General features: G+C 41.2%; 1 protein-coding gene across 4 annotated transcripts in view; it reads right to left on the bottom strand.

Moving 5' to 3' along the window:
• LOC118105911 (limbic system associated membrane protein) overlaps nucleotides 1–27,582 on the bottom strand; it is a 609,939-nt gene that overhangs the window by 80,455 nt on the left and 501,902 nt on the right. For all 4 annotated transcript variants that reach the window (XM_035153944.2, XM_035153943.2, XM_035153945.2 and 1 more), the window contains one exon: nucleotides 1,716–1,860. In XM_035153944.2, coding sequence (XP_035009835.1) covers nucleotides 1,716–1,860 — 145 coding nt within the window. The remainder of the gene's footprint in view (nucleotides 1–1,715; nucleotides 1,861–27,582) is intronic.

Genomic DNA, 27,582 nt, shown 5'->3' with positions numbered 1-27,582 from the left:
TGAAGATATTTAATAACAATGTATTAAGATTATTATTGTCATAATTAGTCGGTGGATTTTTGAGTTAAGGGCAAACACATATTTTGTGAGGTCACAATGACCTTTGACCTTTAACTGTCAGAATCTAACCAATTCCTCCTCGAGTCCAAATGAACAAGACTTAATGAAAATTCCCCCCCGGGTGTTTTACTATTATTACATTTCATTTAGCTGACGCTTTTATCCAAAGCGACTTACAATAAGTGCATTCAACCATGAGGGTACAAACCCAGAACAACAAGAAGCAAGAAAGTACAATTTCTTCAAAAAAGCAAAACTACAAAGTGCTATAAGTAAGTGCCTTTTAAGTGCTACTAAATTGTTAGTTTAAAATTGTATTCAAGGTGTAGTCGGAAGAGGTGTGTTTTTAGTTTGTGGCGGAATATGTGTAAACTTTCTGCTGTCCTGATGTCAATGGGGAGCTCATTCCACCATTTCGGAGCCAGGATAGCAGTGTTTCTGAGCTATTGCGCTCACAATTAAATAAAAGGTATTAAGCGGTATTGTCATGACTTGTTATCTGCCATTTGGTTTAACACTGAGATGCTTGTAGATTTAACTGTGTGTGTGCATGCAAGAATCTTCTCTGTCGATAAATGCATTTTGGAATAAACTCATATATTCAATTAAGGGCAACTGAGGCTCATCGACTCAATAATTTTATTCTCCACTGTGAACAGCAGTTTGAAATTCAGCAATCTTGAATTTTTCAGTTATGGTCAAAAATTAGCTTTTTGTGGTCACAGTGATCTTTGACATCCAAATTCTAATTACCTCATTTGTGAGTCCAATTGAACATTTGTGGCAACGTTGATGCAATTCCTTTGATATATTTCAGATATAATGTGTTCATTAGGCAGAGCTGTGTTTAGTGAGGCCAGAATGATGTTGACCATTGACCAACATAATCTAATCAGTTCATCTTTGAGTCCAAATGAACGTTTCTACCTAATTAAAAAAACTAAAATCCCTGAAGGCGTTACAGAAATATTGGATGAAGCCATGTGGTCTTATATTAGAAAATATTATCTGCCCATATCAAAAGATTGCAGTTGACCTACACAATGGTATGCTTGTACACATTTTGTTCAGGACCATTGATTTACTGCATCCGTTTTGATCACGATCCGCATCGTGTGATTCAAATTTAAGGAATATGTTGACATTTCTTGCTGACAGTTAAATGCTTAGATCGATACCAATCTTGAATTCTGTCCATTAAATATGAATGTCTTTACACTTTTGGACAGAGAAAGGTTAGCTGCTTACAGACGCTTCTAGTCTTTGTGTCACATTTATCTTACCACCCTGGTTCCAGCTTCATATTAAGTGGTTACACAATCATATTTCCCAAAATGTCACGTTATGCTTGCAGAGATGTTTATATTAAAACACCAATGTCTTGAGAGCACAAAGTAGATGTTAAAGCAAAACTTGAGAAGGAAGTACAGCTAAAGTGCCTTTGATAGAACCTGCTCATAAATAAATGAATTAATGAATGGATAAATATTTAAACAGCATATCTCCTGCTCTTAAAGAAGAATAAATTTGGAGCAAATTGTGCAGTTTAAGGTCATGTGTCAATATTGCTGAATAGGATTCTCGAAAGTTAAAAGAATCTTTTTAATCCTTTTATAAGTAAAACAGCCCAGTTCACCCACTGTGGTCAACATTACCTTCTGTATGCGCAGGCTGTACTCCAGTTGTCCTTTAGTGACCAGATCTACTCTGGGGTCCAGGGACCATTTGTCCTGGCCGGCAAAGATGATGTTGGATCGATTGAGCCAGGCCACCTTGGACACTTTGTCATCAACGTAACACCTGTGGGTACAACAAGAATGATTGAGGTAAGGAATCAAGAAGGAAGGAAACAAAGACATACAGTATATAGCTTGTTTTCTCATTATGGGGGGTGCAGAGTTAAAAGGTGCGAAAGGAAAGGACTTTGCACTTCTTTCATTCCGTGATGTGGGATCTTATAAGAAGAAGGAAAACGTGGAGTTTTGTCGTCAGTAGCAGCATTGATGCAGCTACACAGAGTATTCAGGCTGTGGGAAAGTCTTACTTTCATTTATCCGACACTGACAACGTGACACGTGTCTCATGCGTGTGAGCCGTGCTGCTCTACAACAGTCAGGGTGCCCATTTTCTACACATATAATAAGGTTTTTATTGTTATTGCAGGACTGGAAGACTTCATACCAAAGAGTCTTGGTATTTAGTTGAATACATAGGCTACTTTGATTTGAGGGGGTCATGCCAGAAACCTCACGTAGAACCCAGCAGACCAGTCACGCTCTGCACACGCTGCCATGTGGCCCAGGCATTAAAAAGGTGTTTTTAGTAAGGGTGGTGTTAATACACAATCGTGTCTTGATACAATGGGCCAAGTATATTGCAACAGAAGCTAGTGTTATATATGATACTGCTGACCAACAACTTCAAAGTAAGTCAACTTAATAAGACAACTCAGCATTCCACGTAGCCTGAGGTTTCAAAAGAAAAGTTGAGGAAAATCGTTCCCTCTTGCATTCTTAACTCCTCCCTCTCACGCTGTTCTGCTGCTGTTCTGCTGTTGTACTATTACCCTCCCTCTCTTATTCTCCTTTGAATCTGCCTTCCTTCCTGTCTCCGTTAAACGCAACCGCTTTAACCGTGCGCTTATTCCTATGAAGGAGAAAGGACACCGGTATCCTCTTGTTTACGTCTTGTTGAGCGCTGTCAGAGCATTAAGCCAAGTAAGCTGGAGCGAAGACATCTTGCGCAGGAGGGAAGGGAGCAGAGCGTCTGCCTAATGAATAAATGTAAATGTGAAAAGACGTCGGAATCAATGAGAATGGATATCAGCTGTAATGCAAGCCGACAGTGGATGTGCCTCACATGCAAATCCTGGCGACTCCCTGAGCCCTGGCTGTGCACGCTGCTTTGCAGTGTGTTGGGCTACAAGGGAGTAGATTAGCGAGGCAGTGGAGTGAGTCTGTCTTTGGCAGGTGACCCTGGGTGATGCACAAAAGTGTTGTGTGCCGTCACCCCAGCCTGTTACCCAGTGGAAGCTGGATGTCAGATTTGTTGAGGGCTTGTCCTCACAGCTTGAATCCTTGTTGATTTCCCTACCCTTTGTGTGGAGCCCAGATAAACTACTGTATTTATTGACTCACAGTGACATCTACCTCTCTCTCTCTACCAAGTCATAGAGATGATCCAAAAGCATCCTACAAACTATAAACACCCATACTAACTATATTCTCCCTGCAAAAAAAATCCAGAGGTAATATCTGGACCACCAGAATGTAGTCTGACACAAATAATTCAAATTAATTTAATATAACTCATCTCATGCTTTCGACCTCTCCTAATCACTCAAGAATGATGGGGCCCTGTGGTGCACGATTCATGCAAGTTATATGTTCAAACCTTCAGAACTTTATTTTTATATTCCAGACAAGACCTCAGAGCTTTCAGAGCTACAAAAACATCAGTTTCAGTTCAGTGGAAATGTGTATAAATGTGCACAAAACACACTTAAACATGAAATATCCTTTTGATCAAATGTTAGTTTTTCAGAGTTGTTTAGGTTTCCTCTGCAAAAACAAAATCTTTTATAGATGATATTGCACAACATGAGGCGTACAGACACAGTGACAGGTTTCAGGTGTTTGCAGTGAGGTAATAAACCTTCCACTGAGCTTTCTTGCTTTTCTACCTTATCACCCATCGTCTCCTACTGTTTTGAAGTGACACAGAAGAGGGGGAAAAAGAAAAAGCAGGACAGTGGAAGATGGAAATATGATTGAAATGTAGAAATGTAATAGTTATGCACCTTATAACTAATTTGTCATCACTAACTTGTGGTATTCACGTAGAAATCAGTCTTGGCCACTATGTCAGGTCCTGTTTCTGATCTCAGAAACATAATCCTAAACATCGACAACAGAGAGGTGCCTCTCAAAGTGCTACTTTCTGCTATGATGAGGGCAAATGCAGATTTATAATTTGGAAATGTGGAAAAGAAAATGTTCAAGACTTTAAACTCATCAGTGGTCAACCTGTATAAAATGTGAGGTACTTAATAAAGCAGCCATTGTCAGAATTCAGCACTGAAACATTTAGAAAATGCAAACTCTCAAAAGGAAAATGAATAGATCAACTGTTCCAGAAAGTAGGTTTAACAAACTCTGAGCCTAAAGACCTTTGCACACTAGATGTGTTTTTTTTCTTCTTCGTGCAATTATTCACACTTAATACATATTCTAATCTGTATCCAGTCCATGAAAGCTTTTACATCAGCGACGGGACTTTTAATTTGTCAGACCAAGGTACATTTTTCCATGGTTTCCCTTCCCGGCATGTACACATCTTACCAATCTGAATGCAAACCGTTGACAATGCCACATTTTGAAGCAGTAGTAGTAGAAGAAGATATAAAGTTAAACCACATCGGTTTATTATTCATAATTATCATAATTATCATATTGGTATTGGAGGAGTTTTTCAAATATGCCAAATTCACATCACCATTGGTGTGCAAAGACCTTGACCCTAAATTCAGATTTGACCCAGTACAGTTTAGGCTCCAGAACAGTTGATCAGTTGGTTCAATCAACCCTTAAGATATTGCCTGAGTTAATTGCTTACATGGTGGTGAATGAATACAAGTCTACCAGCAATGGAGCCCAGGATTCATTATGGCAATGGGTAAATAAAGAGCAGTCTCCATTTGAATCCAGTGGAGCTTGAGAGATGAACATGTGGCAATGCACGTGTGTCTTTAAAATGCACAGCAGTAGCAGTGAAAGTAAGCACTAATACATTTCATCCACCAAGTTAGACCGCATTATTCAGCAAACTATAATTGAAGGTGTGCTAGACTGCTGTTTGTTGAATTATAATTTTTTCCAGATATATTTATCCAGCTGGAACCTAATGTGTGTTCCCATATTATGACAAGTCACAGAAATATTATTCTCACAGATTCCTTTTTAATTAACAGTAGCAAATGTTTCAGAACAAAGGAACTGACTGACAACATCACAGTTGTCTAAATGTCCACAGTCTCAGTGTGATGATGACAGGCAGTGCAAAGATTTTATTCTGGGCTAGGGCTGAAGCCACAACGCCTAGGTAATATCTGAATGTGCGAGCGGTCCCTGCCTCAGATGAATCATTGATCATAAAACAGGTAACGTTGGTAAAGATAAGTCATCTCAGTTTCAGGAATGGACATTCCAGAGTTTGCCTCATCTCAGGCTTAACAAACAGATTTTTCACTAACTCTGCCTTCAGGGCTCAGGTTATGGCGATTATATAAGAACATGAAAATTACATTTTCTACAGGTGGTAATTCAAAGAGAGTGTATTTTGGATTAATACCTCGGCTATACAAATGTTCCTTTGTATATTAATAATTACTGAAATATAAAATATGACTGTGCACACCAAAGCAGTATTAGTATTACCATTGCACTGTGCCTATGTACAGTCCCACTTTTAAGCTAGTAAGAGGGAAATGTGCTGTCCTGTATTTAATCAGCTCTCTTGCCCGCTGGTAATGCTGCTTAACACTCATCCTAGACAACAAGGGTCTCCGATAGACGGGTATCTCATATGAGCCACTTGGGAGGAGGTGTTCAAGAATATTTTGTCATTTAAAACACATCATAGACACTGTTGACGTGCATCTCATTCAGCCTTGTTATTGGCGCCTTGACAATGTTTGCCTGGGTTCAGTCTAAACAGGACTGTGCTCTCATGGTCCAAGCAATTTCTAAAATGCAGATGCTCGTCTGAGTATATAAGCTAGGAGGCGCTATAGCATGAAACAGGTTTGTATTTACCTCCACTTAAAACAACCATGACGGATGGGTTTCTTGAAGCTCTCGCTGAACATGTCTGTATGCATGAATACGGCACGCTGTCGGTGTCAGCTAATTGCTAGTGTCAGCATGCTAACATGCACACAATAACAATGTGAATGTTAGCAGTTATAATGCTTTATCTTGTTCAATATCTTAATGTAGTGTGTCGACATGCAAACATTTTCTGATTAATGCTAAATTTAAGGTACAGCTCAGGCTCCTGCGCTTGTTGTTATTGTTGCAGGATCCAGACTATTTGAAAAAGCGATGTTTTGACTTGGTGGTAGTGCAAGATGGAAAGCTAAGGCTTCAACAAAGTTTTACGGGTTATCCCGATGTGTGAATGTCTTTACATTTTTTTATTTGTCAATCTATAGTATCATGTACAATTTCATTGAATAAGTGAAAACTTTGACCATCAGGCGACACCAGGGGACAAGTCACCCAAAGAGGATCAGCAATGAAATTGGAGAGAGAATGAATGTCTGTGCCAAATGTCGTGCCAATCAATTCAATGGAAGTTGACATATTATAGACTTGACCAAAGTGGTGGACCCACCAGCTCACCACTGACATTGACATATAGAGCCATTAAAAAAAGAAATTGTGACACAACACCAATGACATTTTGTTCCACTGTGAGATTTTGAAATGATTTGAGCTTCTGAACAAAAAGTTCTAACATAAAAATAAATTCTGGAACGGCCCGCCTACAATATTTTTTCTGCCAGAGAAACTTTGAAAGTAATTCCAAAGCAGCCTTTTAAGTTTCCCACAGTCTTGAGACAGCTGCCAAGATCATGGGGCAAATGTCAATTTGCAGGTCACAAAGGAAGAGTTAAATATAGTGAAATAAAAGAGGAAATACTTGTTTCCTCCCAATTAGTTATTATCTGTCTAAGTGAGACAAGCTGTTCTATCAGGGAATTATCTCATACTGTGAGTTTGGATTCTCCAAAGCATCACGTTTTGGAGCATCTTGGATAAATACAGGTAAATTGGACTATAAATCATCCAAATGTTCCTAATTGTATTACCTGCTCTCAGTTAGTGGTCACCATATGCTGCTCCATATGGGTCAAAGAAAATAGATAAATAAGAACAAAACACTTGGTGCTGTACATGCCATCACACTCTGAGCCTTATTCTGCTGCTCCGAATGTTCTCATCTTCCCCCGCCTGATCTCTTTTCCTCTCATCTCCTCACACCTTTGCCTTGCAACTCCTCCACTCCTCTTCCTTTCTCTATCCCTTCTATCATCCCATGTCCCTTTCACCCCATTCCTCCTCATTCTACTATGTTGGTCTGTTCTCCTCTCTCATCTCTCCATCAACACTTGAGAACAGAAGTGGACAGCATGGAATGAAAAAAGGAAGTATTCATTGATCCGTGCTACAGATTGGGTTTCTCTGCTACCTCTTGCCCTCCATTTTGCCTGTTTTCTCTTGAACTGCATGCTCAAGTCTCCAGAGGGTCCCGGCAACCTTTTGCACAGAGTGTAGCGCAGGCATCAGTAGTAGTTATTTCTCACTAAAGAGTATTGGCCCAGGAAGTGGAGAAGCTCCCATCACTCGTCAGAGCAGTTGTCTTCCTATAGCTCTTCCTTCTAGCAGGGTAGCTGTCGAGGTGTGGCCTCACAGGGACAGGTTTCTTGGGCTGTGTCGGGGCCCTGCTGGACCAGACTGAAAAATAAAAACTTTGCTCTCTCTGGCTGGTCTGATCTGAGATTCGTTCAACAAGTCGCTTGCAGGCCACTAGATTTGATTGGAAAAGCGAGCCACGGTTGATCAACTGGTAATGAAAATCCATCCCATTAACTGGCTGCAGCCCTCACAATGATGCAGTAGCTCAGCTGTGTTATTTAGCCAGCGTGACTTTATTTATTTGAATATTTGGCAAAAAATCTGCACTTTTTAATCACAACAGCAGCGTCGTGCTTGCAATCCTCTCCAGAATCCCCTTGAAGCCCATAATCCTCTGTAGAATACATAGTCACAGCTAACATGAAAAAATCTTGTAAATTCAAGCAAATATTTGCTGATGCTTGTAAACAAGAAGCCTTTTTAAACTTACTTTTTGTACAAAGTGGCATTGTTGTTTATCAGTCCCTTCAGAGACCAGGGCTGGGATTACGCAGGGTCTTGCTTGTGATGGATGCCTGGGTTGCTGTCCTGTACTGTTTTACCTGGAGCTTTGTTGATGGATGCCCTGCTGTGCTATATTATACTCTTTTCTGCCCCGCTTCGCTGTGCCAATATGGACTGGCCAATAGGCTATGGCTGACAGGGGACTGTGTGGGCTGACAGATGCCTGGGCCAGAGCTGCTGAGCTGGGCTTGTGTTGACAGGAGGGCTGGGCTGGATGGATCCCCGCTCCAGGGCTAGCCGTGGGGGAGGACCAAAGAGCAGGCTGGAGCCAGGGAGTGAAACTGTAATGAGAGGAACGATGTGCCAAGACTGACAGAACAGCCACACCACCCGCTATCGCCATCAATACCCAGTTCTCCTCATCTAGCTTCCTCTTTTCTCCCCATTTTTGCCTATTTGACACCTCTCACTCCTTAACACAACACTTGCACCCTGCATTTCTTCTAGTGCTTCTGCCTTGTTCTGCCCTGCACCATCATCACCTATAGCCTCCATCTTATTGCCCCCCTTCCTCGTTCACTCCTTTTTATCCTGCTATTGACTGGGTGCCCTCTGTGACTAAGGTATATCTGTGTGCATGCATGTGTTTTTGGAGATTTATGTGTTTGCAGCAAATACCCAACCTGCCATACAGACGGAATCAGAAAATCTTTTCACCGAAGGAGTCAACTTGCTTCATCAATCGATAAAGGTCAAAGGCAAGACGAACAAATTGATCCAAATTTGTTTCACTCCAGCCTGGTGGACCAGAGCTGCCAAGCAGACCACTAGGTGTCTTTGTTGTGTTTATGCACGTGGCAGGGGGCAGGAGGGTGATGGAGAGACTGCCAATCAGACAGTCAGCCAGAGAAAAAAAGAAAGAAAGAGATCAACTCAAAGAAAAGAGAGAGAGAGAGACAATGTAGGCCATGGATAGAGGCAAAGCTAAAGCTGCATATCAACTAAAGTCGGGTTGTTCTTTATGGGCCTTTTAGTTCCATAGCATATAGCAGTTTCTTGCCCCAGGTATTCCTTGTGTAGCAATCTACCGGTCGATCTCGCAGTCTTCACTGTCGATCCCACGAACTCTCTGGACTCACTGGCTGCGGTTTCGCCGCAGATCAGCTGTGTATCGGTTGTTGTCGGCAGAGTTTCCACTACTGGCGGCGGAGCTGCTGGTTTATCTCTTGCATTGCCTTCAAAACAAGTCGGTTTATGTACTAAACTAAACACCAGGACACTACGGTATGAAGACTAGCATCTTCCGGTCTGTCGATAACAATCAAAGCCCCGTTAGAACCTTAGAACAGATGAATGGATTCAGAACGTGAAATGCTGGAGTGCTTTTACTTTGAAACGGGTTCGGGAAGTGTTGTAAATACGTTTGTGTCATAGAAAGATAAACGTTGTGTTTCACAGAAGAATAAACTGAGAAAATGATCTTTCACCTGAGTTTGAATGTTTATCTGTTGAAATTATGTCACAAACATAAATGGTTGCAACACTTTCTGTAGGCCTTTCAAAATAAAAGCACTCCAGCATTTCTGTTGAACTGAGAAGCTAAATATTGTGCATTGAACAGATAAAGTTGCATAACTGCCTTTCTTTGTGTATATTTATACTCGTACATTCAGCCTTTAACAGAAATTGCAAAAACTAATAAAAATGATCCTCCTAAGTGGGTTTCTTGGAATATATCAGGCAGGTAGATCTCAGCTTACTGCTAATGCCTGTTTTTTTCTTTTTTAAAAGGGGTCATTGGAGCCTGACAAATCATCAAATCCTACTTCTACTTTGTTATCGAAAATACTCAGCTAGCACAGTTGTGTGTGTGTCTACTTCATCGTTTCCAAATATCTCCATATCTGCCCCTCCAGACTAAAATGCAGGCCCGGAGTTTGAAACCACAATGGGGCCAACTGCTTTTCCAAACTTCTCCGTATGAGCCGCTCGAAAACTGCGTGGAAACCAGTCGCAACCATAGTGGAGTTGATGCCTTCATTTAAACGAACGCTGTATTATGGATGTTGCCAAAACCTAAATGTTTTCCCCTGCAACTCAATTTAACACTTCAACACAAAGTAAGTCAGCAAGTTACATTATTTGAAATCACAGAGAGGGGTGAATGTATTTTAGCTCTGCCTGCATGTGTGTTTATGGACGTGACAGTGTGTTCATTTGACAACCAGCATCTCAAATCTCCATTATTCCTTGGTGAATTGTTGGTGGACAGGTTATGTTCATTATTGTGATTTCAAAAGGCAGATGCAAAGTGTTCGGAGCTTGTTAATCAAATTCCAATTTGCACGTGTAATGGAGCATTTAAAAAGAGCAATGATGAGTGTGATATGTCGAAGGCAGTAAAATGCCTCCTTTCATTAACGGTGATTTTAAACAAAGCTGTCATGAACAGGAGGAGCCCCCCCCCCTCCCCCCCCGTGGGCCCTGCAGAGGCCCTGCATGAAACGGAAAAGACACCTGTCTCTCAAAACATTCTAGTGTTTGTCAATCTTTCACAATAAGATCCAAAGAGTGTGAGCAGAGAGAGCGACGGAGCTGTCTCAACCCCTTCAAAACCTGCGATTAGTTATTTCAATAATCTCAGTTATTACCCTCATCATTCACCTCCCTAAAGACAAACCCTGTAGGGAAATCCCTGGTGATGTAATTGCATTATAGACTCAAATAAACAGTTGGTTTTGCCTCTTTGATTCAAAGCCCTCCGACAGCCCCCATCATGAAGCCCATCTTGTTTGGCATGCACCAGTGCTTAGAGCAAGCCATTAATCAGGGCAGGAATGATTGTTTTGAGACTTGGCCAGCAGACATTAATCAAAAACGGTTACAAACAACTCAGGAATTTTGCAGGTCGGCTTGATTCATATTTGCTTGGCACAGGTGCGATTTTCCCCCTCTAAGGCTTCGCACTTGCCAAGGCAGTTAAGTTTCTGCGAGCTTCGTCATGCTTTGCAAAGTTTCTGAAGATGTTCCACGCGGTTGTTGGACTCGGTTCGGCTGTGAGGTGCAAGATTTTAAATCTCTTCACGGCAGCCGTCGGGCAGAGGAGAGGAAAAAACATGCACCGGTGTAAGCTAACATCTAACTGCTGATCAGAGTTCATATTGTACACGGCAGCAGTGCAGGAGCCCTGACACCTCTCCTGTCAGTCTATCTTCACTCTGACCCGTTTATCCTTATTTTAGAGTCAATGTGACAACGTCTCCTCACCCCCTCTGTGTAGAGTTTTTTTAAGCAGGGTGGGAGTGTGACGGAGAAGGGGTTAGATGTAACGAGCCTCATTGAGACGTAGGCAGGAGGATCTATGGCAAGGGCAGGATGCTGCTGTTAAATCTCAAGAGAGGTACTGTTCTTCCTCTCTGTCCCCTCCTCCTCCTTTTGTCACGGTCGTTCTCCTTCCCTCTCTTTCTACTGTTTTGTTCCTGCTCTTGTCTGTCTGTCATTGCCCTGCTCCCCTCTCTGTCTTCCTCCTTCACTCTCACCTTATACTCCTTATTCTTTAACTCTCCTCTCTTCACTCACTCTCCTCCTCCCCAGCCTCTTATCACTCCCGCATACAGCTGTAGTCACACTTGACAGCGAGATTGTCAATCAGTGCTTGTAGAACACGCAAAAAAGATAAGAGGAACATTTAAAAACATTACACTACATTTTTGTGAATGTTATAATATTATAATATAATAACTGCACCTTATAGAAGTGCTATTTTAATTGATTGTATGTCATTACATCAGGATTTATCTCTATGTCGCTGCCTATATCTGTGTTTTTTTTAAAGTGGATAGAAGGGCATAAGTATAGGGAGAGAGATATTATTACTAATGTAAGCCACATGCCTCTTTCAGCTGCAAATTATATTCATTAAGCCACAATTACTGTCTGCAGAGCGGCAACCTTTTTCTCTCATGGCTGACATTTGCAATCCCTCTTTTAATATACAACCTGCTCTTATTATTGCAGGATGTCACATGAGGGCCTTGTCTCAAAGTGTGACACTGTGGAACTACGGGCTCATTTCTCTGCTCTCCACAATTACCTCTTATGCCATCACTGTGTTCTGCTCCGGTGCATTACGGGCAGAAAGAGGTGAATCAGTTGGTGATGCAGTGCCAGTGAAGGAGAGCACAGGCAAGAGGGAAACAAATAAAATAATATATATATATATATAACTTCTAAAATACTCCAGACCTGACTGCCTCTATTTAGGCTGTGAAATGAAATGCAGCATCATAAATTCTGTCTGAAATGAAATAGGCTTATTTGAATTTGTTGGTCCTGCACGCTGTTTATGATTCTCGGGGAAAGGCTTCTGATATTATACAAAGCAGAAGACCTGCACTGCATCTGAACAACATAAATTCCAAACACATCTGGTGTAGCTCTAGCAATGATCCGGAAAAGCACACAAACATAAGTCAAGAGCTTTGCTACCTTCACTTGTTCGTAGTCTTTTTCATCTTGAAGGCAGCACTTTGAACTGAAGATGTATCTTAAATAATGATGGTGTGAATCAGAGCTCGGGGCGCAGGTTCTTTCATCATCATTTCCTATGTGAGAATTGGTTTTTATAGCCTTTTGCCAGACTAATCAGCATTTCTCCCTTGTGGGCTAATTTCTAAAGCGCAGCCTTATTAAGCAGGCTGTGAGGGATGCTATTAGATGCTGCTTCTAAAAAAGTCCAGCATTTGCAGGCTGGACTTTAAAGGTTAAGCAGCAGTGGTCTGGGATTCAGCACATCAAATACAAGATTGACACATGTCATTTCAAATGAAAAGGTCAGAGAGGTCTTTTGTGATTTGTTGCTTCCGATGGAAAAGCTCATTTACATGCCAGTGCAGGAGGAGAGGCTGAAAGAATGACAGCTATTCTCTTGTATGAAATTTTACATGCAATTGGTGAAGCTATAGATATCATTTAAATGCATATATCACACAAGCAATATAAGGGAATAGAAAAAATACCACAGATTAACATTGACAGTGAGTGTGTTAAATTATTAAATATTCAGATTTTGATATTGCCTGGGGTCACACACAATGGTCACACACAATGGCCAGATTTGAATTCTATGTAAATCCTGACTGACGCACTCTTCCAGATGAGCCCCATCCAGAGCTTGGAGGAACAGCGAAAACCTCTGAAGTGAAAGAATTGTTCTAAATATGGCAGAAATATAGTGTATACTCATACTTAGAAGCTGAGAGTATAAAAAACCTTTCCGGTCCTTGCAATCTAGAGCGAGACAAGAAAGGAAGAGAGAAAGCTCTAATGAATCCAGTGTTCACATGTAAACTATAGCCACATCTCTGCACTGCTTATTTGGTTGCATCCCTCATGAAAATGTGCCTGTGCACAAAAAGAGAGCTCCCACTGCGCGACTACAGCATCAATTGATAGTGTAGTCATGGCGACACAGAGCATGTCACAATCCTGACACATGTTATTATACTTCCCAAATTCCGTTCTTACCATGGGGTGTAATCATAATCAGCCGGTTGCAGAGCCATTTCAAACTGTGCTACACAAACTTGGTATTAATTTCACTGCTGTTACAAAGGTTGTACATAGCACTTAGTGTCAAGGATAACTCATCGCTTCAAGTGGTCCCATGAGCCCGTGCAAGGCTAACTGCTGTTAAAAACCACTGCATGCACACACGGCAAATGTAAAAGGTTTCGACTCTGTCAGGTCCTTAAACTGGTCTTTAATTACTCAATTTATGCTGAGCTGGCATCTGCCTACTGATCAAAGAGCAAAGAAACAGCGACCCTAACTGACTTTGACGTGTAGATGTTGATCTGGGTATCCACGGTGCCCCGAAACGGTCCCTCGTGACAGGGAGGCTGTTGCAGTAAATTTACATTGGGATCTCATCCAGATCACAATGTATGATGATATATGAATATTTATTGACTCATTGATTTATTCATTAAGTTAGTCATGCGGCAAGGCACAGCCACTGAAGGGCTATTAGGCCCTGCTGTAAAACTCACTGCAGCAAACAAAAAAGATACTCTGGGATTTGAATTTAGACCCAGCTGATAACCCACAGATTAATGCAAATCAAGTATTAGCTTAGCTTTGACCTAAATGACTGGTTGGTGTCATAGTCATAAGAGATTAGACAAACAAAAAAAAGAGGCTTTTTTGCACCTTTTCTCTTTTTGTAAAAACACTTACAAAGACCATAGATCACAGAGAAAGCAACCTGTAATGATAAACAACTTTAAAAATTCACTGCTGTCTGAGAATATACTTAACTAATGGATCCGTATGTATAATTTACTATCAATGCTCTGTCATGCATATATTAACCTAATTGTCATGCTTGATGTACTATCTATTACACCAACAGCAGGGGAAGTGAATAAGTCATTGTACTTGTACCTAATAATGAGCATTTGTCTCCATAATGTAGTCCTATGTATTTACAGGCGAGTGAATTAACAGCATGTCAATAAAAAGCTTTTTAACAGTCATATTAAGCAATTAATAGTGATTCTTTGACTGCCCACAACAGGAACCTATTTATCTAACCTGGGTCTCAGTATGATGGGAGGAAAGGGAGAAAAGGGGGAAGTACAACAACAGCAAAGCTTCGTATAACTTGCCAGACTGTGGTCGGAATAAAAAAGCCCTCATGCCCTCAAACGCTGCCCTCAAACGCTGCCATGTGCGGCTGCGTGTGTGAGTCGCCTCAGAGAGACTCCGGATAATGATCCACCAATGTGTTATTATCATAATAGCCCAGGAACCTTCTCTGAGATGGTATAAACACAGACAATCTAGCAGATTCCCTTTTAATTGCTTTCTCTTCTTTGCAAGGCGATGAGGAGGGTGGCTTGGGGGAGTGGGGAGGTAGAGGCGAGGATGGAAAAGCTAGAGAGAAAGAGGGGGGGGTTGTCTTGTTCCTCAGAGCAACTGTTCCAGCAGATAATGCAAAGCAACCATGACTAAGAAAAGGGATGAGAAGGAGAAGGAGGGAACAGGCGGCAGAGAAATGTGTTTTCTCTGGGCTTGAAATCCTCCCGATACTTGTTTGCCCTCTTCTGCTCATCTATGAAAGAGAGCGAAGGGGACCTTGAAGCTAATAATCATACTTAAATACTCAGCTGACACTAGAAAATAAACAAGAATGCAATTTCATCACAGTGGTGGTTTAATAACAAAAGAAACTATGCCACTGTTGTAAAACTCCCAACTCTGTGCGGGAGGAAATTAGCCTCTGGCACAAACAAGGATTAGAGGGTTTTTCAGATCATTAAAACAATATGCCACACGCAGTCTTCTCACATGGTTTTGCTTAACTCAACAGCGCTGTATCTAGAAATCACCTATAAACACATAGTTGCTGCTGATCCACAGTCGTGCCTGAGGGCATGTTTACCAAACCTGTAAGCAAGGTTGAGTCTGCATCTTAAACAGACCACACCAGTGTTTCATATGTCTTCGTCACTGACAGTTGCATTACTGCCGACCATTTTGGAAAGATGGATTTCTTATTCCCAAGCATGCACTGATGCTCATCAATTTTAAGGCCCAATGGAAATCAACTACTTTTTATATGTAATCCATCACACTGAACATGTACTGGTTGTATGTTTTTAATCAATGTTGCCCTGCACTGAGTTGAGCAGGCGCTGTTCTGAGATCTGTTGTGAGATGCCTGCAGCAGCTTTAAAAGAGCGGGAAATGAGCAAACTCACATTGCACAATTCAAGGCTTTGATGTTTGCCTGTGTTTATGTTGTTGGAACATGAATGCGTTGATTTTCTGCTGCCGACTGTCAAGTCTTAGATGTTGAAACATCCCTTAAAGCAAGAAAACAGCATCACAATCCGATGGTCACATGGATCTACTAATTCCAGAAATCTTTGTCTGTCCGTCTCTCTTTTTATGTGGAACACATACTGTATCTGAGGAACCCTTCAGCTCTTCGGCCAGTGAAGTGCAGTGTTGCAATTTGAACATGTAATACACACACATTCAATTTTAACAAAACGTGAATAAACAGGTGATCAGTGCTCTGTAGTAGCGGTGGCTGGAACTCGTCAATGTAAGTGATGTTGTCGATCATTAAAACAGCGCGTTCATGACAAGGGCAACGGCAACCGATTTGCCAGTTCAGGGTTCTGTGTACTGAGTCGAGCTTCAGCGAACTCTGCTGGGTCCCTTGTCTGTCTTAACCTGCCACGGCTCAATCACTGCACTTCTCACTTTATCCAGTTTCAAAAAGAAAGCTGCAACCAGCATTAACAAAGGCCAAACCAGCAGCCCATTCCAAACAGGCATGCTTAGAACAGGAACTGCACTAGTAACACAAGTGAGGGGTACAAATACACACTCCATGCTAGGAACACGCTCAACAGCTCAGATCTGCTGTTGCTATCAGGGTCAAACACCACACACAGTTTGTCAGGCTGTTGGATGTAAGAGGTTATCATGGACAGAGAGGAGATAATGAACTTATCTTGCCAGGCCGGTAACATCACCTGTGTCTGTTGATAGCATCTGCACACTTCAACAGTATGTGCCAGTAAGTCACCAGACCACCATTACTGTTTAAGGCAATCTGAACTCCTCCTGATTTTGATTCCCCTCGAAGTAACTTGCTTTGGTGGTCTTGCTCACATCGACTGGAAAACCCATTTTGCGGGGCCTTTGCCCAGCCAATTTCTCTCTGTCACAGGTAGTGGGGAATTGACTGCGGGACATGTAGCATATCACTTTAAAGTGACAGTAAAACGGGAAATCACCTTGTGCCAGCCACATGCTCTTGTCGCCTTCCATAAGAACTTTGTTCAGTCAGAGGGAAAAGTCCTTCAAGCTAAACGGTTTGTAGGGGAAAAGATAGCAAATCAGTGCCAAGTCCTGTCTTCTTGAACCCACTCAGGACAAACCGTGCAAGGACCAATTGGGTCTCTGAACAGACAAACACACACACAAGACATGCACACGACACATGCACAATGAGGATAAAGTACCCACGCAGAAAACTGCAGCTAACAAGCTGAGCTCTCAGGGCAGACTGAGGAGTGAACCGTTTTGAGTATCTATAATTAACTTGTGAAGGTTTCTATCACTGCACAACCTCTGACACATGGTCAAATTTAATCCTGAGGTAAGAGAAAAACAAGACGGAGGCGTTTTCTTTTCCCTTTTTAACCTCAGGTACCAGCAGTCCAGCGGCATTTGTGCATGACCTATAATGCTGGCAAGGGGATTTCTTGGATTCTCAGCTTGTCATAGTAGATTTGACAGCGAATGAAGCTTGAAATTTGACGGTAGAAAGGTGGAAACCAAACTGCAATGCGACGAGGCATTTCCACAACCACAATTATTTAGCTATCGGCAAGCGGCACCTTGAGAAAAAAATACCCACGTTTAATGTTGTTATTGAGTTATTTATTAAGTTATTTATCTACCTGTAGGTTTGTAGAATTGATTAGGTGTTCAACAGTCATAATGATAGGCACTATTAATCACTGCACAGGTACGCTGTTTTTCATTAATGGTGATAGAAGAGAAACTGTTTACTTGGTTACAATAGAGTTTAATTTACAGTGTGCTGTGGAAGGATTGTGGAAAAGCAAAGTGCATTTTGGTTTGTACGTTTTTTATGTGTTTGTGGGCATTTCAATGTTTCTTTTAAATGACTGTGACAAGTTCATCGTGTCAAGTATCAACCAGTGTTAGTGTGCGCACACAAGTGTGAGAGACAGAGACAAATTGTTTCCGTTGAAGAAGACAGATTGCAGACCCATAGTGACAGTGCAAGGTGAGACATGTTTATACAGTATATTTAAATGGAAAATGTGGCTTGCATGTGTGTCAGTGGTTTAATATGTGTCTATTAGTATGTATGTGTGCATGCTGATAACCTTGCAGTGCAGACTGCTAATCTGCACTGAAGTGGCAGACAGAACAATTTAAGGTGAACTTCACACAACCTAAAGTGTCTGTGATGTATCTGATCGAGGATGACGCACCACCCCCCCTCTGAACAGAGTGTGTCTCAGAGTGTGTGTGTTTGTGTAAGCTCGGCTATGCAGAGCGTGTGCGAGTGTAAGCATGCGAGTCGTTAATCACTGGGACAGTACTCGGCTTCAACCACAGTTCAAACAGTGTCAGAGAGGAACAAGGACATCACACCCGAGGAAAAAAAATCAACTGTTATTTTTACCACAAACACTGGGGGCTGTCAGTTAATAGATTTGCATGCAGTTTTCCTGAGAGAACGCCAGAGAGGTGAGAGCGGGGCTTTCCAAACACCATCAACTTTTCGAGGACTATTGTTTGAAAGGAAACTTCTCTGTGATGTAGTAGCTCTGTCTGAGATGAGAATAGAACACCTCAAGAAACACTATGATTTATGAGGCCTATCCTCTCGTCGGGTTGCTGGTATTTTGTAAAAAGTCGTGCTTCAGGGCGAGACTTTTTGGGGCCGTCAATTCAGTTGGCCTGCGGAGCTTGTGTTATGTTGTTTTATTTCAGTCAACTTTTAAAAAACTTTACTGTGCAACGTCCCAACAATAAATCGAGAACTCTCTGCCTGTCTGTCTGTCCTTCAATTTCCTCAACAACAGCTCATACGATCACCTTCAGACTTGGCAGGTATATTGCAGAAAGCCCGAGGAACTGCAGTGTCAAGTGTGAGTTTTTTCGGATGATCTGAAAAAAAAACATACAGACTAACTCAACTGACGGATGACGAGTAATCTCTGCGTTTAACAATGGAAGTTTCACTTGTTTTTGTGTTTAAGCTAGAATTTATGTTTAAAAAAAAGCAATAAAGACTTGGCTGGCGAAAATCATTCTCGTCCAGGAAAAAGATATAGTTGGTCCAAGGATAATCTGCAGACAGTCTGGTAGCAATCAGGAAGACAGATTAGTGAAGCAAATTAAAAATGGAGGCAAAGCCATCTCAGTTGGTGTTGGTCCAAGACTCTTTATGGTCGAGGATGTTGAGCTGGACTTTTCTGTCCAAATTCAAGTCAGTCTGATGTTCGAGGGGCATGGCCCTTCCGCATCTGCAATTTTTGGCCTTAATTAAAGTGCCGCCATCTGTCTTAATGGGCTCATATATCTTGACACAAACATTTCCTTGTTATTAGGCCAGGTTTCTTTTTTCTAAGTCATTCTTGCACACAGTGATTTGGCAATGCCCAGTATAAGTAATACAAAAAACACACAACATATGATTATGGTGGTAATATACAAACCATGAATAAACAAAAATAAAGAGCTGGCCGTGTTTACTGAGAGGTCATTTGAAGTTACAAGGGTTCTGACTCTGGCAGGCACAATGCTGCCTCTGACTGGCTTGTTTTGTTCCTCAAAGACATGGCAGCGGAGACACAAGACCAGCCAAACTTCAATCCTTCGGTTCTGGCATGGCGGGTGGCTTTGGACTCATTTGCACAGCGGCAGATCAACTCGAGGACATTATGAAAAGAATTTTGAAAGGAATTCTCTGCAGTTGGTGCTGGCACTGAGTGAATGGTCAAGTCAGATCGCTCAAGTCTGAAACCCATCAAAGGGCGCATTCTCTGAACTGGTCTGGAAGCTAAACCAATAAATAAAACATGCCTAGTGTATACAGTGAGCATTCTAATCAATACATGTGAGCTTTGCTGAAAGGTAGGACCTGACTCCCCCTCTTTAACCCAAGAATATAGGCTGAACATATTCTGTAAAGACAGAAAGACAGAGCGCACTAACAAATAAGTCATCAAAGTGTAACAGAATCTCCGAACAGCTGGACTGTGCTCACAACTGGAAATGCCTCGGGCGCCTGGCCCTACTCTTTCTGTCCACTCTGGCAGCAAAGAGAATATTAGAAGCCAAGTCCGATTTTTCAACAAATGTGTGTTTTTTTCCTTTCCTGCAGCACATCAAGCACCTCAGCACTTGAAGAGAGCTCCAGTTGACCTCTGCGATGTTTCCCTCTCCACCGATACAGAAATAGATGAGGCCTTCACTCTCAGGCGAAACTAAATCTATAGCTTGAGAAATATTTATTATTAACATGTATTATTGTCGTACACTCAGTTACTTATGTAAGAGCGGGTGTCGAGTCATTCTTAAAATATTCACGGTACAAAGTTGGAGGCAGAATCTTCTAATTGCATTAATTTAGCTATTTCAAATTTATTGAATCACCTTATAATTGAACATGATAATGCAGAAGAGAGTAAGTGTAAGTGTATATTTTTTATTAATTACTGTAAATGTTACTTTACACAGCTAAGTGGGATACTAATTATTCTAAATCACAGGTTGGAAATCAGTCATGGCATCCAATAAATCCTCCTAATAATACATTGACGGCCATTTACTCTTTGTTGTATGCACTGCCATCTCCCACAATCATTCTGCTTAATCAAACCCACCTCGCAGAGACATACCGTTTTTCATCATATAGGTAACCAGGGGTAACACATTACTGTGATCACCTTTAACATTACATAAAACAAACTAACTGTAAACAATTAGACGAAAAAACGAATCCTTCAGCACTCTTTATCATGCGGTCATGGTCACCGCAACAACTTTTAGTTTTTAACATTACCATAAAATGTTTTAATTATCAAAGTAAGTAAAGCTCAAAGTACAGCACTGACATTGATATATTGTCTGTTAAACTTCTATGGTTATATTGCTTTATCTGAAAAACTGCATTTGAAACTGAGTTAAGTTTCTGGCCACCTGTCGAATGTAAATCAAATCACTCCTTTTAGCTCTGGTTTTGGTCTCTACCAGTTCCTCACAGAAGTAAAGATGGAAAGACTTGTAGGGCTGAAGGGAACTTAACACAAACTGATTCATTGTTATGAGGATCAATTACAGATTTTTCTCCAACATGGTTTATTTATTGCATTTCAGATGTTATCTCCTCTCTTCCCCATTTTTCTCCGCTCATCCCAACGGGTCGAGGCAGATGGCCGCCCACGCTGAGTCTGGTTCTGTCGGAGGATCCTTCCTGTTAAAAGGGAGTTTTTTTTTTATCTCCACATTTGCTAGCGATTGCTCACTGTGAGAACTGTTGGGTTTTACTATGATATTGTAAAACTACAGGTCTCGCCCCTAATCCGTAAAGAGCCATGAGAAAATGCATGTTGTGAAAATGTAGGATGTAATTAAATTATTAACAGTATTGTAATTCACACTGAAAAAGAGCAAACATCTTTAGTCTAATACATACATTTGTTTGATTAAGGTGATGATAGTGCTTCCCCCTCCCATTCCATTCCCTTTGGTAGCATTTATGGCTTCTAACTTCAGCCAGCAGCCTGGCGCAGCAGCCTGGTCATGTGGTGAGTGGTGCTCATGTAAACTCTCCATAACTCTTATCTGACTCTGTGCTGGATGCTGTTTACTTCTCTGCTTTTGCTTCTGGCTTACTTTGAATTCTGCTTGTCAAGGGTCTATCCAAACCACTTTGACACAATAATACAAACTGTGGGCTTCTCTATAAACACTGAAGTGGACTACAATGAAGCCAAGTTGGTTAAAAAAATCAACTGATGCATCAACTAGGTTGTGCTTTGCCATCACAGTGTCCTAGTTAAGACGTCTCTTGCCACTCACGCTCTGCTGCTGCTGCTGCGAGGCGTCTCACACCGCACCACCACAGCAGCTGCAGTTGATCTGTTGCTGGCTCTTAGCTTTGGCTGCCTTTAAATTATGCTTCACAGGGAGTGATACAAAACAGAGTCAGGATGGCAAAGTAAAATAACTTTTTTCCTTCTCAATTCCTCAGTTCACCTGACTTGTCAGATAGAAATGAATTATTCATTCAATTTTCTCTCTGACCTTAAAGAACTACGGGCTCCTTTCAGGAAAGCAGGCAAGCTTTGATTGTAAGATAAAAGGTCTAACACTGACTGAGGAAAATGGAGGAGATGAATAGAATTATCCCTCTTTAAACAACTGCCATCACATTTACATTGAGGCAATTACACTTTATATTTTCATCACAGCTATGAAGGGTTTCTTTGAAATGTCCATGTGAAGACAGACCAAACTTCACTTTATCAGAAAATACCATATGATGTATGAAGTAAATTAAACGCTAACATTCTCAAGCACATGAGGTCTCATATTGATTCACCACACAATCACTTTTCGTATTGCTGTTGCCGATGTAGTGACATGATAGCTTAATAACGTTATCTGGTCTTATAATGTTAATTAAAACTAAGTCACATTCAATATTTGAGTCAGCTACCAAACAAAACGTTTTAATGTTAAATGCTGTACATGATTAAAAAAAATGATGCAAGTAGGGAATTCAGCTATCAAGAGGAATCATGTTATGTAGATATTAATAAAGATCAAAGGAGTGCTATTTCCCAACCCTCAAAGTAAAACAAAAGCCTTAAGTTGTTGTAAAATATGGTGACAAAAGTAGGTTCAGTTTATTTGATAAAGTGCTTGACAAAAGTAAAATCATCAAATCACACCATTAGTAGTACATATTTGCAATAGAAAGAAATGTAAATTGTGCAAGATTCCAAACACTGCACCAGACAAGGTGAGACAAAGGTCAGTTCAAATAAATGGAACTATCACAGTTTGTATTGACTCACCGGTGACCTTTCATTCATGAATGGATGGATGGATTCATGAATGGATGGATCATTTGTATTTAATTAAGCATTAGGGACGACCAGTTACACATCCTTAATTATCTACTGGTCACACAAGGGCAGAGCAAGTCAGAGGTGCCTGACCATGTAGGGCTCTATTAGTCAAAACAAGTGGGCTACCTTGAAATGATTTCTGAACCTGGTGGCAAGCCAACGTAGAGATGATAGGATGGGTGTGATGTGTGGAGTCCTGTTGGACCTGGTCCACAGTCTTGCAGCAGCCTTTTGGAATATTTGTAGATGGTCCAGAGATGACTTGTCAAGGTCGGTACAAGTTAATGATTTGATATGATGATTAAAGTGCAGAGCCTGATCAAAGACACAGCGGTTTCTAAGAATAGGCTGTAGATCTGAAGAAATGACACAATAGATTGAATAACCTGGGAAGTTATGCAATCTGGAGCAATGATTGGCATCTCAGTCTTATTTGCATGCAGCTGTAGAAAGTTATAAGCAGTCTAGGCCATTATTGCAGTGAGCCAATCCTTTGGAAAATACATATATAGCAGAATATTATCAGTATAACAGTGGAAATAGATGCCTTTAAGTTATATTATCCTTAAGGGAAACATACAGAACAATTAGTGTTGGACCAAAGATAGAATCCTGGGGCACACCACAGGAGAGGGCAGCAGCTTCAGAGGGACCAAGAGACACTACAAAACAGTAGACCTCTGCCTGAACCTACTAATCAGGATGCTATGATCTACAGTCTGGAAAGCTACAGTGATATCCAGCAGCACCAAAATAGAGCATTTACTCACATCAGAGGACATTATTATGTCACTGGAGACTCTGAGAGGAGCTGTTTCAGTGAAATGCTTCTGACGGAAGCCAGACTAGAATGTATCTCATATGTTGTGTTTAGTCAAGACAGCAGCGAGCTGTTTGGCAAGACCGTTCTCCTAAATTCATTTAATAAAAGGCAGCTTATATATGGGCCTTTACTTTAAAGGGGACATAGCATGCAAATTCCACTTTGTTAGTGCTTCTACAGGTTAATGTGGGTATCTGGCATGTCTACCAACCCAAAAACTCTGGGAAAAAAACACTTGCGCGTTTTGTTATGGTTCCTCTAAGTCAGAAACGTCATGCTTGAGTGACTCGATTGAGCTTCCTGGGTTTTGTGTCGTAACAAGGCACTGGAAGTCTCCCTACATGGCCTTGGCCCCCCCCACACTCGTTACGCCGGGTTTACACCGGAGGCAGCGAGGCTGCGAGGCAGCGCAGCGCCGTTCCCAAGCACGCAGCCGCCTGGCTGTTCACACGGGACGAGCATTTCTCCGCTGGTCAGCCCCATAGACTGTATATATAAGGTCAGCCCGCGATTCTGCTTTCTCCGCTTGTTGTTGTACCCGTTGAATGTCGGGGTTCGGGGGTAAATGATGGTCTTCATAGCCCCCCCACCCCTCTCTTTTTCTCTCTGTCTGTCTGCTTGTGTGCTTGTAGTGGATGGGCAGAGGGGGACATTTAATTATGTGATTGGGAAAATTAAAACTCCAGGACAACAGAAGGGGAATACAAAGTATGGGATGCATATTTGATAATTTATATCATATAAAATATGTAATTTATATCGTTTAAAATCATGGGGGGAGAGGGGGGAGGGGGGAGCTGGCTCATTAGCATTTAAAGGAACAGGCACTCAAAACAGGTCACTCTGTGGAGGGCTGTTTTATACAGGGTAAAAAGGGTGCTGTTTTAAATGATCCTTGTGGTATTTTGACCAAAGTATGTTACAGACATTTCATTAAGACCCCAAGGAACCATATCAACTTGTGGTAAAATGGGCATGCTATGTCCCCTTTAAGTTGGGTAAAGGTCACTTTTTTCAAAGAGGTGAATCTATCTCTGAAATTAACCACATGCAGTGGAAAGTGCTAAGCTTCAAGAAATTATGTTACCATTAGCCTAGATGAAGTATTGTCATGGCCGACCTCATTTTTTTTTCAAAGAGAACACATATTTAAGTTATATCTTTAACCCTCATACGATGTTCTTGTCAAATCTGGCACATTTTTAAGGTTTAAATTGTGTGATGTTAAATGTTTTCCCTGATGAAAGGCTTCATTGTGTTTGAGCATTGTCTACCTCTTACAATAAAACACATTTTGATAACTTTGCTTTTCAAAATTCCTATAAAAACAAGTATAATTGAGCCATATAACAATGGATCAAATGGCACTTCATGTCAGCCTTGGCACTGCTCTGTGTCACTTGTGCATGATTAATTGGGAGACCAAGTACAACCCTTTTCGAACCATCCATCAGGCGCGGAGACCATTTTTCTCCAAAAGAGTATTTGGACGCAGCATTAATGCATTTGTGCCACGCACTTTAGACTATGCACTGAGGTGGCTGGCAGGGTGCAAACCCTTTTTCAACATAATAGGAGGTTTAATTAACCAATTACATTTTTCAAATTTGCATTGAGGACAAATGACATTGGTAATAAATTAAGGGAAACATTTGTCTCCCTTTGGCAGGTCAGGACACAGTTTAACACACATAATCAAACTCAAAACATGTAATGACTGCTGTGCACAAACAAAACCCTCACATGCACTTTCACTGCAGCACTTTATCCAATTGTCATGGTTTTGCCTTCTGTGTTTTCAAATAAACTTTTCAACAACCTCATGAACTAAAGATTGACACTCTTGCGCTGAACCTGGACTAAACATTGTGACTGGGTAGCATGTGACCATATGTTTTTCTTCTTTCATTTCTGTTTTTCATTAAAGTTTATATTCTTGGTTGTTTACAGTAGTTTTTTCTCCTTTTCAAAGGTTGAGAGAGCACTAATTAAACTAGAATACTCGAAAGACACAATTTATTGTTGTATTTTATTGTCACCTCGTGAAATTTATATTCAACTTTTTTGATACGAAGCCGGAGTTTTACTTTGGATCTCTCAATGTTTGAAGGAATATCACTTTGATTCTAAAACAGTAAAATCGAATGTATAATACTTTTGTTTTATATTAAATTTCATTGTATTTGCACAGGGAAGTGTAGAAGTGACACCGTGTTTACTGAGTGATCCACGGGTGGAGGAATAATTTACTTTAAGGGTGAATTTGTGCTCTAGAGGACTGGAGTTTATAGATACAACTCAAAGATACAGCTCGCACATGTTCAAATAAAACTCATGTGATATTCAGCACCGGCGTTATCACTGTTTTGATCACAGTGATATCAAGGCAAGGCAAACACTGATTATGAGCAAGATTCTCATCTCAAGTGTTGATCCCCAGTCGATATACGATGGGCCCGGGGTGTCTTCAGATGTAGTTCGGGGTGCGTAGGTTCAGCTTTAATGTTGTGTGGCAGCCTTGACTTTGGCTGTGTGGCACCCTGCCAGGGCGTCACTGGGAAACAGAAGCATGGATCTGTCTGTCTGGGACTCCGACTGATGGTGGTAATCTCTTCCCTTGCACACTGTCAGGGGTCTTTTCATTCAAGCCAAATTCATCCCAAGTCAGAGTAGTCAGGTTTGCTATGAAGGTGGAAAGTTTGGAAAAAAAACATGAATCCTTGATGATGTCCAATCTGACAGAAAGTGAGCCAAGTTAACCGAGATCTGCGATACAACTGATTTATACTTGTTTAAAAAAAATGTACTTGGCACATTGTTTTGCTACAGTCAGTCCATTCATACATTATTATTATTCATCTATCTAACACAGGATGGACATTCAGAGTCTAACACCTGCCCAGAAAGCAGTGCTGTAATTGCACACATGGCATAGCAATTAAAATGTCAGCATATAAATAGACAACAGAGTCTGATGGGTACATCAGAGGTTGACTTCCTGTCTCACCCAGCAGACACTGCTATAATCATCTATACATAACAATGATGTTCCCCAACTTAGACCAACTGGGTTTACAATCCTAACACACCAGTGTGGTGGGGATGTGACACACCCACATATTTACTCTGCTGTTCCCATCAGTCATCAGTTCTAGTGTCATTCAGTTTGTTGTTTTGTTGTTGTTTTGTTAGCAGCCAGTAGTGCGGCCCCCACATGGACAATAATAAATAAATAGATGATGTTTTAGCAAAGATTTAGCTGCAGACACGTTAGGAACGTGCTGCTGAAATATGCTAGACACAAAAATGCTTGTGTCATATGTCAATGAAGAGGAGATTCCATGTAGATTAATGTCAACATTAAAGCCACTTCTGCAGGGAATGTGTATATATTCATCACACTTTGTCTAAATATGTATCAGGCAGTCAACAGTAAATTGGTCAAATGCCAGGCACCAGAAAGACCTGCTTCATGGACAGAGCACGTGATAGTGAATTTTCCTTCAAGTTGTGCAGCTCAAAGATCAACAGAGACATTAGAAAAAGGTTAACATCAGGTCACAAGCTCTCCAGGTAGTGTCAGAAATCTCAACTCTTCAAACCAGTGAAATCACTTTTCACGAAGGCCAAGACAGCTCTTTAATATTTAGCACTGCTGTCAATCTGCCTTAAGATTCACTCTCAACAGCGCTGCTTGGGACTGTTTCATCTCTTTCTTTAATCTTTTCAAACACTGCTCAGTGGTTTTACTGCTTTATCTTATTTACTATTTTGATTTGAAAAGTCATTTGCCTGCAGGCTGCTCTGAGATTAGCTGACACTGTGCTGCAGTGAATTCAGGTGCCACAAGAACCTCCATCTTCAGCGTTTCGGGACTTGACCGAATGTTTGTTTAATAGCTGTGATTTTCTGTCAGCACAGCTCATGGATACTACATTCTGAACACATCCTGCACATACACAGACACACAACTGCACAGACACAGACAGTGACCTGTTTTTAAAGTTGGAACATAATCACTCATGAGGCTTTGCCTTGACACATGCAGGGCTTCTTATCAGAAGTGTTAAATGCT

The sequence above is a fragment of the Hippoglossus stenolepis genome, chromosome 4, assembly GCF_022539355.2.
Source record: "Hippoglossus stenolepis isolate QCI-W04-F060 chromosome 4, HSTE1.2, whole genome shotgun sequence".
Classification (NCBI taxonomy): domain Eukaryota; kingdom Metazoa; phylum Chordata; class Actinopteri; order Pleuronectiformes; family Pleuronectidae; genus Hippoglossus; species Hippoglossus stenolepis.
Note: the sequence above shows the minus strand (reverse complement) of the source record. Positions and strands in the feature narration are given on the sequence as shown.